The sequence below is a fragment of the Lactuca serriola genome, chromosome 1 (genome assembly GCF_051521515.1).
Source record: "Lactuca serriola cultivar US96UC23 chromosome 1, Lser_US96UC23_V15, whole genome shotgun sequence".
Taxonomy (NCBI): Eukaryota; Viridiplantae; Streptophyta; class Magnoliopsida; order Asterales; family Asteraceae; genus Lactuca; species Lactuca serriola.
In genome coordinates, this window is record NC_136408.1 from 12,419,490 (window position 1) to 12,436,896 (window position 17,407).

The 17,407-nt window shown below is 35.5% G+C and overlaps 1 protein-coding gene across 1 annotated transcript; it reads left to right on the forward strand.

Moving 5' to 3' along the window:
- The first annotated feature begins 14,008 nt into the window (after positions 1–14,008).
- Positions 14,009–17,344, forward strand: LOC145102120 (Pentatricopeptide repeat (PPR) superfamily protein). Its single transcript, XM_079039513.1, has one exon. The coding sequence runs from the start codon at positions 14,119–14,121 to the stop codon at positions 17,161–17,163; it is 3,045 nt and encodes a 1,014-aa protein (XP_078895639.1). The 5' UTR covers positions 14,009–14,118; the 3' UTR covers positions 17,164–17,344.
- Positions 17,345–17,407: the final 63 nt, after the last annotated feature.

Below are 17,407 nucleotides of genomic sequence, written 5' to 3' on the forward strand. Positions count from 1 at the left end.
TTTTGACTTTTCTAGAGTCACTTTACGATTAATCTTTATATTAAATATTACAGTTTAATGACCTTTGTCTATTTATTCACATGTTTTTACATTTTGATTTTTGAATATATGTTCGTCAAAAGCTTTTAAAAATGAAGTTGGAAGCTTGAAATTTTTAAAAATTAAATTGGTTTTAATTCTAATTAAATCAGTTTAATCCTATTTTTTTTTAACTTGAGAGTGGTAGTTTAGTAATATCATATGATATTTTGGATTTTAGATAATTTTTCAATATTAAATTAGTTTAATCTTTAATTAATTCATATATAAGTTTAAATTTTTAGGGAATTAAAAATAATATTTAAAGATTGCAAAATATTAATGAAATTCTGCTATTTTTTATCTAAAGATATGAATGAAAAGAAATGCGTCCTTATCTGCTACAAAGATCTACAAAGATGAGGATGCATAAACATTTTAGGTTTGCGCTCTTTAAAAAAAGACAAACAACAACTTAGAGGGTTAGATACATCAAAAATACATAAAAGAAATGTTACTTGCCGTCAAACTATATATATATATATATATATATATATATATATATATATATATATATATATATATATATATATATATATATATATATATATATATATATATATATACTAGCCATTTACCTGCGCCAAGCGCCGGGTGCAGATATTTTATTCAAAAATTAAATCGTAGAGACGATTAATTCTTTTGCACAAATAGTTTACTACATATAAACAATTATAAGTATAATTAAAATAATAATATATAAATTTACACTCTTGATTACAAATCCGATTATGTCAAGCTGTGCAAATGTTAAAATAATAATATATAAATGTACACTCTTGATTACAAACCCGATTAAATATTTGTTTTTTTTAGTATAATTATGATTTATGTTTTTTTTTTTTTTTTGTCACAACAGATAGGTAACAGATAAATCGAAATTTAGGTAACAGATAAATCGACACTTAGGTAGCTAATATATAACTCACAGGAGCTCCATCCACTTTCTCTTACCTTTGACTTTGACTCTGACTCATTAACAACCCCTAAAATCCCCCTTTGTCTCAAACTCTCCTAAGAAACAACTGCTTTTCATGAAGTGCGATTTGGGTCGTATTCGATTCGTTCAACTACACCTACTGATGAAGTGTTGCGTTTTAGGTCAATTGTTCTTTGTGACCGTTTTGCCCCTCTCCCTTTGTGGAAAATTGTGATACGACCCTTTGAATTTCTACCTGTTGACTTGTCTTTACCTGTAACGAATTACCTAAGTGTCCTTTCAGAGCTCACATTTTGAGCACCTGTAGGAATATGATAAAGTCAGTAAAACTGTTTTTTGTTTGGATAAATTATAGATGAATTTCAGATAACAATATAATAAGTAATGTTCAAATCCTAAGCACCACATCTCTATAATCAAATTAAGAAAGCTGGAAATGACATCTCTCTGGTACCGATTATCCATCTTGAATTGAAAATATGCAGCTTTAAATACCAATTTCTTTTTACTTTATCAACATATGATTCATTCTTTCAATATATTTGCATTTTTACATGCACAAATAAGTGTTTACTAAAATGTACATGAACAAAATCAACTCTTTTTATTTAAAAGAGTATACCAGGGTCTAGGAATGCCAAAGAAAGTTTCACTTCTGATGTCAAAAAGGTTGTTTCTTATTGTAAAATTGAAGTTAGGGTTCAACAAGAAGAGCAACAAGCAAACAAATTCAAAAAGTCACATGTTTCATCAGCAATTCATAAAACACGTGTTTTCGACATTACTATTACCAAATTAACACTCTGAGAGAACCAATATCCCAGCAAAGCTGAAACCTCAAAAATAGAACTTTGCCTTGGGTGACTACCGATACCCTTAAGCATTTTGACCTTATACAGGCGTGGGTTTTGAGGATAGAGACACACAGACGACACTCAAACATGTAATAATTTGAAAGAGCTAGGTTTGACATCAAAATTGGAACAAAGATCTGTATTTGCACATTAATTTCGACATCAAATTCAATTTTCATTGAGCCCTTTTTTCAGATTCATTTATCTTAAACATGACAATTTCAACTTCGAATTTGCATTTAAAAAAAAAAACTTACGGCTGATAGAGTGCTTGGATCTCATCTGAAAGCTGCTAATCCTCGAAGTAATCTCAAGCGAGTGGTGTGAGTGTAGAGGACAGAGGAGATAAAGAGAGAGCGTGGTGGCTTCCTGTCACTGAAAAAGTGTTGCGAGAGCACAATAGGTGGCGACGACGGCAATCAGATACAGATACAAATACAGTGAGAGGTGCGAGGTTGGAGAGTGGGTGTTGATTCACTACCGATGGTGATGATGACGATGAGTTAGGTGGATGAGGTGCGATGTCGGCTTTTCAAAATAGGGTTTTTGCTATTTGTTTGTGGGAAAATGCGAGTGTAGAAGACAGAGGAGAAAAATAGTATGTTTACTTTTTTGATTCAATTTATGAAATGTCAATGTTAATGCTATTAATTTGTCAAACGAAAATGTGAATATTTAATGCAAATAATTTGTAAAACGGAAATGTGATAGCAGTATTAAAAGGTATGAATAAATTGATTGTATATTATGCAGTAGGTGTAGTACCTCTTAAATTTCAAGAAATGAGCAATATCCTTAATAATATAGTAAAGATATATATATATATATATATATATATATATATATATATATATATATATATATATATATATATATATATATATATAATCTGAGAAATGTGTATCTAGCGGGTCCAAGGGGCGGCAGCCCCTGGTGGTTATATTGTTGTCTTGAAAATGCATCAGAAATCCAAATTTAGAATATTTGACCTGTTTTTGGCGTGGTATTAATCCTTATAGAAAACCTAGATTTATGACAGTTTTTGACTGTTGCCAAACTGTTTTATGACAGTTTTGACAGTTTTCAGACAAAGGAGGTATTTAACCAATTTTGGTCAGTTTTTTCTGGTACTCACGAAATTCATATCTCATTCTCTGTCTTTTTTCTTCTGAATCTTATCCAATCAAAGATTAGGGAGTACCACCCAATACTTTGATTTGATAGTGAAGTCACAATTATCAGAATTTCCAAGGCTATTATTATCCTATTTTCTAACAGCTAGTTGAATATGTTACTTTCATTTATTGTGTGCTAGAATGCACCAATAGGAATGTAGTAAAATTAAATGATTATTTAATTAAAAAAGATGGATATTAAACGATTTCCATAATTATAATCCTCTGAAACTAATTAAAATAATTCATTAATGTCAGCAATAATATTTTTTTCAGAATGAATTCGTATCTAGGTTTTTATGTATGAGTTCGTTTTTTTGTTTCAAGACTCACTCATTTAAAATACAATAAAGTTGAATGAAATATAAAGAATGAGAGTGTATTCTACTAGAATATACTTTCATTCTGCTAGAATACACTCTCATTTTTTTAGATACAAATTCATTCTGAAAAAATATTATTGTTGACATTAATGACGAATTTAATTAGTTTCCATAAAAAATACTTATAATTATGGACATCATTTAATATACATATTACTTTTTCTAAAATCTTATTGGTGCTTTCCAGCACACAATAGAAGTGAGAAACATTTGAATCTACCTCTTTCTTTCTCTCTCTCTCTCTCTCTCTCTTTATATATATATATATACATATATATATATATATATATATATATATATATATATATATATATATAGGGAAGAGTTATATGGAAAATGAATCATTAGGGCAACACATATTTGAACCAATGAAAACATGACAACACATCATTTCTACAATAACTTCCACAATACATTACTTGTGAAGAAAGAAATGGACACGTGTCATTTGATTATTGGTTCCAGTAGATGTTGCCCTAGTTATTTGTTTTCCATAGAACTCATTCCTATATATATATATATATATATATATATATATATATATATATATATATATATATATATATATATATATATATAGGGTATGGTTATTTGGAAAACAAAAAAACCCTAAAAATCATAAAAATGTATAAAAAATACTTAGAGATTACAATTTTTTTTTAAAAATTCTTTTATTAAAAAGTCGCAGATTTTTTAATAAATTCGCTGAAAAAAATAAAAAATCAATTTTTTTAAAATTAAAAAAAATATATTTTTTTCAAAAGAAAATCAACGAATTTATTTAAAAACCTGCGGTTTTTTCATAAAAAAATTAAAAAAAAGTTTTGTGATCTCTAAGTATTTTTTATGTATTTTTATGATTTTTAGGGTTTTTTGTTTTCCACAGAACCTAAACCTCTATTTTATATATATATATATATATATATATATATATATATATATAAAGAAAATAGTTATATTATTGATAAGTAGCTGGCTTTTTGAAAAATCTTAAACAAACACTTGTAGATATTTGTTATATGTTTTATGCAAAATAAGGTATCCATCGTTTTTTAGGTTTGTTATTTGTTTTTTCAAAACATTAAAAAAGAAATTAAGTATTAATTTTTAAATTGTATTCAAAAACACTTATAGTATTTTAAACTTGTAAACTATGATTGGTCATCTTGTTTATTTTATAGCTATGGAAATGACTTATGTTTTTTTTTGCCGAACAAAAAGGATACCTAAATCGTTGGCAACATCATTTAATGAATACCATAGTTGGAGGGATGTAGTTTCCAACAATATATATATATATATATATATATATATATATATATATATATATATATATATATATATATATATATATATATATATATAGAGAGAGAGAGAGAGAGAGAGAGAGAGAGAGGGCAACCCGGGCGACCGCCCAGGGCCCACGTCTCTAGGAGGCCCAAAATTTCTAGGCTATGTAGTGTATATATATAAAAAATGTATTACCTAAATGATTTTTAAGGCCTAAAGTTTGTTCAAATTCAAAGCATCACAAAAGATAAACAATTTGGTTTGCTTGTTATTGCTAATTAAACAAGTCTATAGTGAATAATAAATGGTATTTTTTTTAATCTTTATTATATTTGTCTTTGAGGGACATTTTTTTTTGCCCCGGGCCCCATATACGTTTGGACCGGCCCAGAGAGAGAGAGAGAGAGAGAGAGAGAGAGAGAGAGAGAGAGAGAGAGAGAGTATTTCAATTTATTTTATTAAGAAATATAAAACCAATAATAAAAATAAATACAAATAAAATTATAAAATATAAAAGAAATTTAATATTGGTTAGAGACGAAAAACACAACAGAAAAATTAATTCAAAGTAAAAGTTAAAAGAGTAATTTAGCCTCAGGCAAGATGAATTCAATAATCTTCTTTAAACTGTTAGGGGGTGTTTGGTACAGGGAAATAAAAATAGAGAAAATGAATTAATTCCTTTTCCCATGTTTGGTTAATAAAAAAATAAGGAATTGGAAAATAAATCAATTCCTTTTCCATCCAAATAATTCTCTATTTTTAAAAGAGAAAAGGGGAGAAATAGGATCGCTACTCATATCGTGCGTGGATAGAGAATAAAAAAAAAGCGGAGAATTCATCGTGTCCCCCATTCGATCCCCGGTCCATGCAATTTCTGAATTTTTTCAACGATCGCTACTGGATATCATGGAATCGGCCCACGTAAGTGATCATAAGAATTCCCGTTTGCCCTACATATTCCTTGCTCCTCTCTGTTTTCGAAACTTCCAAGTCACGACTTCACTTTTCTTGGTCGATTTTGGCATCATCGATCCTCTTCTAGTTGAAGGTATGAGTTCATGTTTCTTTGTTATTCTACTTGTTGGTTGATTCTGTGTTAATTTGCTATGAATTTTGATTTTGAACTCCAATTCAAGAATATGTTAATCTTGCTAGGAGTTGTTTCTTTTTACATGTTTGAATCTTCTTATGTTGAAATCGATCTTGGTGGTTAAATCATGTAGATAAGTGTTCAATGATGATCAATTGCTATTTGTTCATTGTTTATGATTGAGTTGAATGAACAAAAGCAATTTTTTTTTTACAATTTCAGATTTTTTTTATTTTTTTCTCCAATTTGAACCATCATAAAAGCTTCATACCATGATCGGATTGATGCGATTTTTTTTCCAGATTGCACTCCTCTGTCTTGTCTACGTTTTAGTATAAAACAACAGCTTAACTGATTATGTTTTGGTTGAGTTATACAGCCCCAAACAGGGGCTGTTATGATTGTTTCATAATAATTCTGCACTTTTTATAAATTTTGAAAAACTTTGAACCCTCATAAAAGATTCATGCCTAATCGGAATGATGCGATTTTTTTTTCCAGATTGCATTCCTCTGTCTTGTCTATGTTTTAGTATAAAAAAACAGCTTAATTGGTTATGTTTTAGTTGAGTTATACAGCCCCAAACAGGGGCTGTTATGATTGTTGCCTAATAATTCTGCACTTTTATAAATTTTGACAAACTTTGAACCCTCATAAAAGCTTCATACCTGATCGGAATGATGCGATTTTTTTTTCCAAATTGCACTCCTCTGTCTTGTCTACGTTTTAGTATCAAACAACATCTTAATTGGTAATGTTTTGGTTGAGTTATACAGCCCCAAACAGGGGCTGTTATGATTGTTGCATAATAATTCTGCAGTTTTTATAAATTTTGTCAAACTTTGAACCATCATAAAAGCTTCATACCTGATCGAAATGATGCGATTTTTTTTCCAAATTGCACTCCTCTGTCTTGTCTATGTTGTAGCATCAAACAACATCTTAATTGGTTATGTTTTTGTTGAGTTATACAGCCCCAAAGAAGCTCACATGTTGATGTGGAAGGGTTGGAAGATATTGTTGAAGAGACGCAACAAATTGCTCGTGGCAATAGTAAACGCAAAAGACCTCCAACAGATGACACCGAAAGCTCTTATAAGGAAGCTGCAAAAGAAATGAAAGAGACTTTCAAGGAGGTTGGTGAAAAACTCAATGAAACAATATACAATATAGGAATGCATGAAAATAAAGAAGCATGTGATATGATAGATAAAGTTATCGAATATATACAACACATGCCAAATATCAATGTCAAACAGCGAATTAAGGCGATTGACATGTTTAGCAAAGATCAATTTCGTGCCCGGGCATTTTTTAAGATGACAAAAGAAGAAAAGATTTGTTATATGGAAATGATTGGGGATGGCTCAATATCATGATTAGGTTATTTTAAGTTATGTTTTTTTTTTTTTTTTTTTTTTACGAATATTGAAGTTGACTCTTTGCACATTCTGTATTAGACATAGTTATGTTTTTTTAGTTGTTCGGAATATTGAATTATATTTTTTGCATATGCTACATTGGATATAGTTTTTGAATAGTATGATTGTCATATTTCTTTAAAATCTATTTGTATGTTATTCTTTCATATTAGAAATATGTTTTCCAATACAAGATATATAAAAAATAATATTAATTAATTAGAAAATGAATTACTTAGTAACAATTAATATTAAAATAAAAAAAATAAAATACATAAAAGATGTATATTTTGATTAATTAAGATATACATCATAATGCATTTTTATAAAAGAATGTTGTTTGAAAATGAATAAACAAGGTAAAAAAAACTCATTTTCATTTTACTGATTAATACAACCAAACAAGAGAAATGATTCTCAAAAATATTTCTCTAGGGAATTCTCAGTTCTACCAAACAGGGGAGTCAATTCTCTTTCTCCAGCTTAATTCTCTTTCTCTGCATTTCCATTCTCTGCAACAATTCCATTTCTCTGTACCAAACGCACCCTTAGAGTAAATCACTAATTTCTTTTTCTTAATTCCCTCGTGTAATCAAGCGGACTCTATTAATTTTCTTTTCTATTCATCGTTTTTAATTTTGAGACTTTTAATCTCTTGAATTGAAAGATGGATAGTAAAAAAGGCGGGACTTCTTATATTATATATTACAATATTATATGTTACAAAACATAATATAGAGATGATCGTTTAAAAGGGTAAGTAATTATATCTTTTGAATATATACCTGTTAACTCTTAAAAAAATTTTGTTAAAAATATACCAATATTACGTGCAATAGCAGGTAAAACTTGTTTTGGGGATTTGAGTTCAACCTCCGATAACATTTCCGACGAACGTAAGCTTCGACGGACGCCTAAAATGGGTTTCGTTCAAAGACAAAGGTCTTTCACAGCCTCCACTCACCGACACCTTTCTCCTCCTTCATATCCCCTCTCCACCCTTTGAACAGTTGCCATGCCCTGTGGATGCGATGCAATCATGCCAGACTCTTCCCCTTGGAACCCGAAGAACCTGAAATACTTAAATCATAAAACTGTAATTATAAAGTTTAGTGAGTTCCCCGAAATACCCATACGTAACGTGTCTATTTCAACCCAAAAAGGTGTTATGGGCTGAATCATAGTCTTACCCCTACCATGGGCCAAATCATGGTCTTTACTTATATAAGTGTTAGGGGCTAAATCATGGTCTTCCGTACAATTGCTAGATGCCAAACCCCGGTCTTTCATGCAAATGCTAGGGGCCAAACCCTTGTCTTTCATAAAATGTCAGGAGCCAAACCTTGGTCTTTCATACAAATGCCAAGGGCCAAACCCTGTTCTTCAATGCAAGTATCACAAAGACAACTAACAACATACATAGTATAGTGAGAAAACTCAGCTTACAACAAAGTAGTCAACTAGTAAGCTCACACAGCTGAAAATCGGGTGCTACATACCTCCTACGGAATCATAAAAGGTATACCTTCAGTCCACCCTCCAAAAAATATCAATTTCACTAAAAGTCAAACCCAGTTAAAAGTCAACGTCATTTGACTTCCACGTTGTGGTCATCCCTTGGCCATGTCGTGGGAACTTCTCGACAAAACAGTTGTGATCTCCATTTTCGCCATGTCGTGACACCCAATTTGTCATGTCGTGGCAATAAGCTGAAAACAACTTATTTCCTCAAGCTCTTAATCGGTTAAGTCGTTAGCCCATACTCTCTAGATGGCTTCTAGGGGCTCAAATAGGTCATAAAATTAAACTTTATGGACATGCATGCCCCATGCATGTTCTTCCCCAAACTAGGTCAAAAATATGAGAAAAGGGACCTAAAGCTCATACATGATTACCAAAACTACACCAAATTCTAGATCCAAAAGGTATAATGACCTAGGGACCAAGGTAACCCATAAAGTTGCAAACTTTATCACTTTCGTCCATTAAAAACTCAATTATGGTGTAACACTCGATTTGTCACGTAAACCCTTAGTAATTATTGTAAATTTTCTTCCTTGGACCTTAGTATGTTAGGCATACGTAAGGTACGCCGGGCGTACTAGTGAGCGTGCATGAGCCGAGACAGTTCCCCTAGTACGCTAGGCGTATCCATGCGTACACAGGGCATGCGTGAGTTAGGGGCAAACCCTAATTTTTAGGGTTTGCACCCTATTTAAGCTCATTAAGTCCCTCAAGTCCTTCACCCTATCAACATCTATTGCCTTTTTGAGCTAATATTAAAACCCTAGCCATCTTGAGAGTGTTCTTGAGCTTATTAAGAGTTTTTGGGTGTTCTTTTGTGATCTTGAAGAAGAAGGACTTGGTGGTGGAATATTGTTGGAGTTGGAGCTTCAAGATCTAGGGTTATCTTCTTCATTGCAAGCTTTTGGAGGTAAAAAGTTCTTAACTTGATGGTTCCTTGCTTAGATCTCTTTTGGTGGGTAGATTTAGAAGTTTTGGTCCCATAATTTTGGTCTTATGGAGTATGGACTACTCCAGACCATTTGAGTTGTCCTTTTGAACACTTAGGAGTGCATGAAGTCATAAAAATTGGATATTAGAGGTTAGAACTCAACCATGCATGAGTTGGGGACCACTTAAGGAAGATAAAAGGATACATCCATGATTTGAGTCCCATTAAGATATGCAAAAGCATAAAGTTTGCAACGTTATGGCTTTATATGTTTTAATAAACTTAGATCTAAAATTAGACATTAGGTCTTAATTGATTAAGACCTTAAAAGGAGGAATTGGACAACTGGGACGTACGTCGAGCGTACGTAGCTGTACGTTGAGCGTACGGACCTGGGGTCTCGATATGGTGAAGCGTCCGAGTACGCCGGGTGTACCGAGGGTACGCCGAGCGTACTCATTTTTGGGCTTCTAGTTTCGGGTCATCTTGGGCTTTAGGGTTTTGGGCCCTTGTTGTACCATAAGTTTTCTAAGCCGAGCCTTTATGGATTTAGGCCCATATTGGACTTGGAATGTCTTTTGGACTTTTGGGCTAGTTTGGATTTGGGCCTTGGTATGTTAGGCCCAATAAGGGAAGGGTAAAACAACCTTTTACCCTTACAGTCAGGATTTAGGGTTTGGATTCTCGGATTGGGTTATTAACCTAATTTCTAATTAGGGTTTTATCACTTGTGATTTAGTAAGAGGATTTCACTAATCAATAGCTCGAGTGTGATTTGATATCTTCAGTCTGAGGCGAGTTTCTTCACTGTATTCATGGGTCGAAGGCACCAATGCCAACCCACTAGACTATGTATGTAGGATGATGATTATCTTCGTGACAATTACCTGTTATGCATGTATATGCTTGATGTCTCTGTGACTCTTACTGTTATGGTTATATGTGTTAGTTGTAGGGGTGAACTAGACCCAATACCGGTTGAAAGAGACCGAATGGGTTGAAACATACCCAATACCGTTTGAAAGAGGCCGAAAGGGGTTGAAATAGACCCAATATTGCTTTGATTGTTATGTATGTATGGTATGAGGTTTTTTTGGGGGAGCTCGCTAAGCTTTGTGCTTACGGTTTTTAGTTTATTTTCAGGTATTTCCAGCTCAAAAGGGAAGGGTCCGACTTGATCGCTCAACATCTGCCCATGTTTTCTGCAATTACGTGATTGTGAGATTTGTACTATGATATTATTTTTGTATGATACACTTTTGGTTGTTTTTTTCATGACTATTGGATGTTTGAAATAAAATTTTTTATCTGTAATTTTTTTAGGATGTTACATATGGACCAAAACATGTCAAATAACCTAGATCTAAAAGGATGACATCATTAAGAAGAGAACTTGAGAACTCACAAGTGGTCCATAAGATGCACACAAGGAGTAGGGCTGAGTAGCTTGCTTGATCTATGCACAAGAGATCCTTTTTCTTCCTTCTAAGGCCAAACAAACACCAAAATAAGCTCTAAAACTTGCAAGGAGGATAGGATTGCTCAAGAACACTATAGGAGGTGATGGAGGCTGAGAGTGGAGGAAACCCTAACCATCACATCCTTTAAATAGGGCCTTGAGCCCGGAAAATTAGGGTTTATGTAACGACCCATTTTTCACGTCCAAAAATTTCATTTTTCAATTAATAATTGATAAAATCATTTTCAAATACACATTGTCTGATCAAACCATTTCATAACATATACTATGTTTGAAAACCAAAACATGTGATCTATCAAAATGTCAGAGTACGAATCCCAGAACAATCCCATGAATGCGGAAAAACAGTGTGTGTGTATGATGTGCCGCTACCGCGCCAGTTCCTTCCCCTTCGACGAAGAGGTACCTGAAACCAAAACTGTAAACTGTAAGCACGAAGCTTAGTGAGTTCCCCCACTGTACCACATACCATATAACCACATAGCATACTTATATTGTCAGACATATCTGGGTGCCCGACCTACCCCTTCGGTCCTCTCGACCGGATACTGACTAGCATATCTGGGTGCTGGCCTCCCCTTCGGTCATCTCGATCGGATACTGACTAGCATATCTGGGTGCTGGTCTCCCCCTTCGGTCCTCTCGACCGGATGCTGGGGACTATTTCACCCCTACTACTACCACATAACACATATCACATAATCTATCTAGCATGGATGGGCATGACCGCCCCTTCGGCCCTATCGACCGGTAATCTGGGGACTATCTCCCCTACTGTCACTAGCACATAAACATATCACAGGTAGTAGAAACCCTAGATGAATATCACAGAGACAATCATCTAACATACAACTCCTACTGGTGGGCCGGCATTGTGGCCGTAGACCCACCACTACTAGAAGGTAACTCACCTCGAAGTAGCTGCTGATTTGAGCTGGAACTGACTGTCTACTGTTGCTGCTGCTGTTCCGGGGGTCCTCCGGCTATAATTCCCACAAAACGTTCAGTCAAACACTGCTAGTCGTACTTAGGGTAAAATGACCATTTTACCCTTGACCAAGTCAAAGTCCAAGTCAAAGTCAACTTCCAGTTGACCCGACTCGCCGAGTTGGCTTGCTAACTCGTCGAGTCCCTACCCATTCGATTGTCCTTAATCCCTTCTCTACTCATCGAGTTAGGCATTGACTCGACGAGTTCTCCTTCTAATTGATGTCAAAAGTCCTTCATCCTACTCGCCGAGTTGTATGAACAACTCGTCGAGTTCATCTTCATCCGACGAACACTCTATGCTTCGACTCGCCGAGTTGTATGAACAACTCGCCGAGTCTGTTCTTGAGGTAGGAAGATTGCCTTGGACTTCCAACTCACTGAGTCCACCCATGACTCACAACTCCACTCAGCAAACACGAAAAAGGGGAAAACTCGGGGACTCGCGACTCGACTCGCCGATTCGTTCACATGCAATTACTATATACTCGATTTTGCTTGAATCCAGCTCATGCTATACATAGATCTGGGCTCTTAGGGTAGGTTTTACACGTAAAGTTTCCAACTTTACGTGTACACATGCATAGGATAGGGATTTAAGGCTTAATAAAGGCTAAAATGGTAGATCTAGGTCATTCAAGCAATTTACTTCCATAAAGGCCATGTATCTGAGCTTCTGGAGCTCAAACATGCCTAGATCTAGAGGTTAATCAACTCATTACAACCCCTAATCCATAATCAAGCTTGGAAATGGTTCAAGAAGGACTTTAATGGTGCCCTAAGGGACTTTAAGCATAAAAAGGGAGGAAACTGAGTTATACCTCAATGAATCTATGAAATATCACCAAGATATCGGGCCTCCTTCTTCTCCTCTTGATCTACTCTCCTTCTTCTCTCAAAATCTTCAAGAAATCACACCAAAACACTTCAATCTCACAAGAAGAGGGGTTAGGTCGATATAAGGAGCTCTGAGGGTGAAGGAGTCGGGCTTAGGGCGCATAAGGTTGCTTTCAATAGTGTGCAAACCCTTGAAATTAGGGTTTCATCCAGACAGCGGGGACTCGCCGAGTCCAGAATATGGACTCGCTGAGTCGCCAACTTAAGTGTGCTCAATATCCCGGCTCTACTCGGCGAGTCGGGCCTACAACTCGCCGAGTCCAAGGCTAAAAATGTAAATTACTTAGATAGGTCCTACGTACCAGGAACCAGTTGCTACAGTTTAACCTCGACCCGTCATCGCGTCGTGGCCACTAAGTGCCCATGTCGTGATGGTATAAATGAGATATGTGTCTCATGCAGGTCATGCCACGTCGAAGCCATCCAAAGCTTATAAACTACTTTAAAATTCATACCTTAAAGGTCTGAATGTTACAAATGATGATGGAGGTTTAGAGGTGGCAAGACTGTGGACGTCCGACGAAGGATATATTGTAGAAGGAGTTGCGATAGAGAATATGATTTGGAAGATGTAGTTTTCATGGTTAAGAGCATCCACGACTTCCAAAGCCTTTGCAAGTGTGTTCAAGATCTGATGTGGTAGGAGAAGATGACCAGAGATGTCGCCAGAGGTAAAGAATGTCGGAAATGTCGCCGGAGGTGGAACTAAAACTCTCGCAAAATAGATTTTATCTACTATTGCAGGTAATAATGATATATTTTAAACAAAAAACAAGTTTAAAAGTTACCAATGCATTAAAAAAAATATTAAATGACAAATTTATATAAAGGAAAAAATTAAATTATAAACATGTATGAAGAATATAGTTGATTAGCTTTCAAGTTATTATCCGTATAATATATTGTCAAATGACATACAAAGGATAAAAGACATTTTTATTTTAAGCAGTTTGTCGGCGTCTATAGTTTATATCACCATAAGATTGTAGGTTGACAAATGAATCGCACCTTTTTATAGTTTATACTCGGTAGTGCCTTACAGAGTCATGTCCAACTCGCCCGAAGATGCGTCACAAAAGAACATATATCAAGTTAACGAAACGAACTTTTTGCAGCCCCGGTGTTCCAAGTTTGCAACAGTTAACCTATCGGCGGAGATTCTGCCAACCCATTTTGAACCTCGAAGATGAGGCATACACCCGTCTTCTAAGAATATGTCTACAGAACTGCAAACAAATTCAATCCCGCAGGCTGTTCGACGAATTGCCTCAAAGACTCGAACACGCCTCCAAAGCCGTTAAACTCATCCATGCCCAAAGTTTGCTACTTGGTTTCGATTCACAAGGGAAACTTGGCAATGCCATTGTCGATTTGCATTCAAAATGCGGCAACATGGCCTTTGCTCAGAAAGCTTTCGAGAGGTTGGAACGAAAAGATACACTGTCTTGGAACCCAATTTTATCAATGTACTCGAGGCGCGGAATGTTAGAAAAAGTCGGACAACTATTTTGCGATATGCAGGTTTCTGGGGTGTATCCAAATCAGTTCACTTATGCGATTGTTTTATCGGTTTGTGCTAGATTGACGGACATCGTGTTTGGGAAAACAGTACACGCACACGTTATCAAAACAGGGTTCATGTGTGACTCCTTTTGTGAAGGATCACTTATCGACATGTATTCAAAATGTGGCCTTGTTCATGATGCATGTGAGATATTTGATGGGTCTGTATGCCCTGACACCGTTTCTTGGACAGCGATGATTGCTGGTTATGTTCAAGTTGGTTTTCCTGAAAAGGCACTAAGATTATTCCACGATATGTTGAAACTGGGCCATATACCAGACCAAGTAGCATTCGTAACTGTCATAAGCGCATGTGTTGAATCAGGACATCTTGATGATGCACGCCATCTGTTCGACAAAATGCCCAATCCAAATGATGTAGCATGGAATGTCATGATTTCAGGGCATGCCCGTGAAGGGTATTACGATTTAGCTATTGATTATTTTCAAAACATGACTAGATTTGATCTGAAACCCACAAGGTCCACTCTAGGAAGTGTTTTGAGTGCCATTGCAAATACATATGATCTTGACTGTGGTTCACAAGTTCATGCTCAAGCAACCAAACGAGGGTTATCTTCCAGTGTTTACGTGGGAAGTGCCTTAATCAATATGTATGCAAAATGTCAAGAAATGGGCTCAGCTAGGAATGTCTTTGATGCATTAGATGAGAAAAATATCGTTTTATGGAACACAATGCTTGGAGGTTATGCCCAGAATAAAGATTCTGATCAAGTGATTAGTCTATTCATAAACATGAGACATTCTGGTTTCCAACCTGATGAATTCACTTACACCAGCGTTCTAAGTGCATCTTCTTCTCTAAAAAATCCTGAAATTGGGAAACAATTTCATTCCCTTGTCATCAAGAACAAGTTGCATATGAACTTATTTGTGGGAAATGCATTAGTAGACATGTATGCGAAGTCTAACTCTTTACACGATGCTATAAAACAGTTTAACATGATCAAGAACCGAGATAACGTTTCTTGGAATGCAATTATTGTTGGGTTCGTTCAGGAAGAAGAAGAAGAGTTGGCTTTCAGTATGTTTCAGAGAATGCGAAATGACGGGTTTGCCCCTGATGAATACTGCTTTGCAAGCATACTCAGTGCTTCTGCAAACATTCAATCTTTAAACAAAGGCAAACAGTTGCATTCCCTATTAGTCAAATATAATATGGAAACCAGTCTTTATGCTGGAAGCTCTCTTCTTGATATGTATTCCAAGTGTGGGGTTGTTTCCGATGCTCAAAAAGTTTTCGATTCCATTCCGGTGAAAAGTGTAGCTTCTATAAACGCTTTAATTTCTGGATATGCTCACAGTAACATCGAGGTATCTGTAAATCTTTTTAGGAACATGCAGTTTCAAGGATTGATTCCATCAGAAGTTACATTAGCAAGCATATTAGATGGATGCAACGAGCCTTCCAAATTAAATCTCGGTAGACAAATTCACAATTTAGCGATAAAATACGGTTTTGAAAATGAATTCTTTTCAGTATCTCTTCTCGGAATGTATTTCAAATCCCGGGCGGAATCAGATTCCATGGTGGTGCTCTCGGAATTATCAATTCCCAAGAGCACGGTTTTATGGACCGTTGCAATATCCGGATTTGCCCAAAACGATTCCGGTGACGAGGCGCTCGCGATATACCAACAAATGAGAAGACACAATTCAATGCCGGATCAAGCAACTTTTGTCAGTGTCCTGAAAGCATGTGCCACGTCAGCGTCTCTACCGGATGGGCGCGGGGTCCACTCACTTGTTTTCCACACGGGTTTTGACTCGGATGAGTTGACCGGGAGTGGATTAGTCGACATGTATGCTAAATGCGGAGATATCACAAGCTCTTCACAAGTGTTTAAAGAAATGGTCACGAAAAAAGATGTCATCACATGGAACTCGATGATTGGCGCGTACGCGAAAAACGGGTACGTGGAAAACGCATTGGAAGTGTTTGACCAAATGAGAAAGTCAACCGTGAAGCCCGATGATGTCACCTTTCTTGAAGTGCTCATGGCGTGTAGTCACGCGGGAAAGGTGTCAGAAGGGCGTGAAGTATTTGATACAATGACAAGTTTTTATAAGATTAAACCGCGTATGGATCATGTTTCTTGTTTGATTGATCTTTATGGGAGATGGGGTTATTTGAAAGAGGCCGAGGAGATAATCGATGAACTTGAGTTTAAACCGAATGCGGTTGTTTGGGCTACGTTTCTTGGTGCGTGTAGGATTCATGGGGATAAAAGAAGGGGGAAAAGGGCGAGTGAAGAGTTGTTGAGTTTGGAGCCTGAAAGTTCGGCTTCTTATGTGTTGCTTTCGAATATATATGCGGCTTCTGGGAATTGGGAGGAGGTGAATTTAGTGAGGAGGGAGATGAAAGAGAAGGGGGTTAAGAAGCATCCTGGATGTAGTTGGATTAAATTGGGAGGAGAGACTCATTTATTTGTTTCGGGAGATGAGTTGCATTCTAGTTCAGGGGAAATATATGGGGTTTTGAAGGAATTGAAAGGAGTGATGAAGGATGAAATCTGGTGTTCTTGATGCTATGGCAGATTAAGGAGTTGAAGATCACTATTTTATGTAAAAGACTGGAGATGAGGGTGTGATGGGTTTATCAATCCAATCCAACCCAACTTGATCCATGTTAACCCTGTATTATTTTATTATTTTCAACATTTTAGTTTAATTACTTAAAAGAAATAGAAGACTAGAGTTTCCCTTAGGGTGTCATTGTTCCAAGATTTAAAATATTCAAACCTTAAAATATGGAGAAGTGTTTTGCAAA

Excerpts from the sequence above, each read along its gene's own strand:
- LOC145102120 (XM_079039513.1), top strand. The coding sequence starts at position 14,119 with ATGCGTCACAAAAGAACATATATCAAGTTAACGAAACGAACTTTTTGC.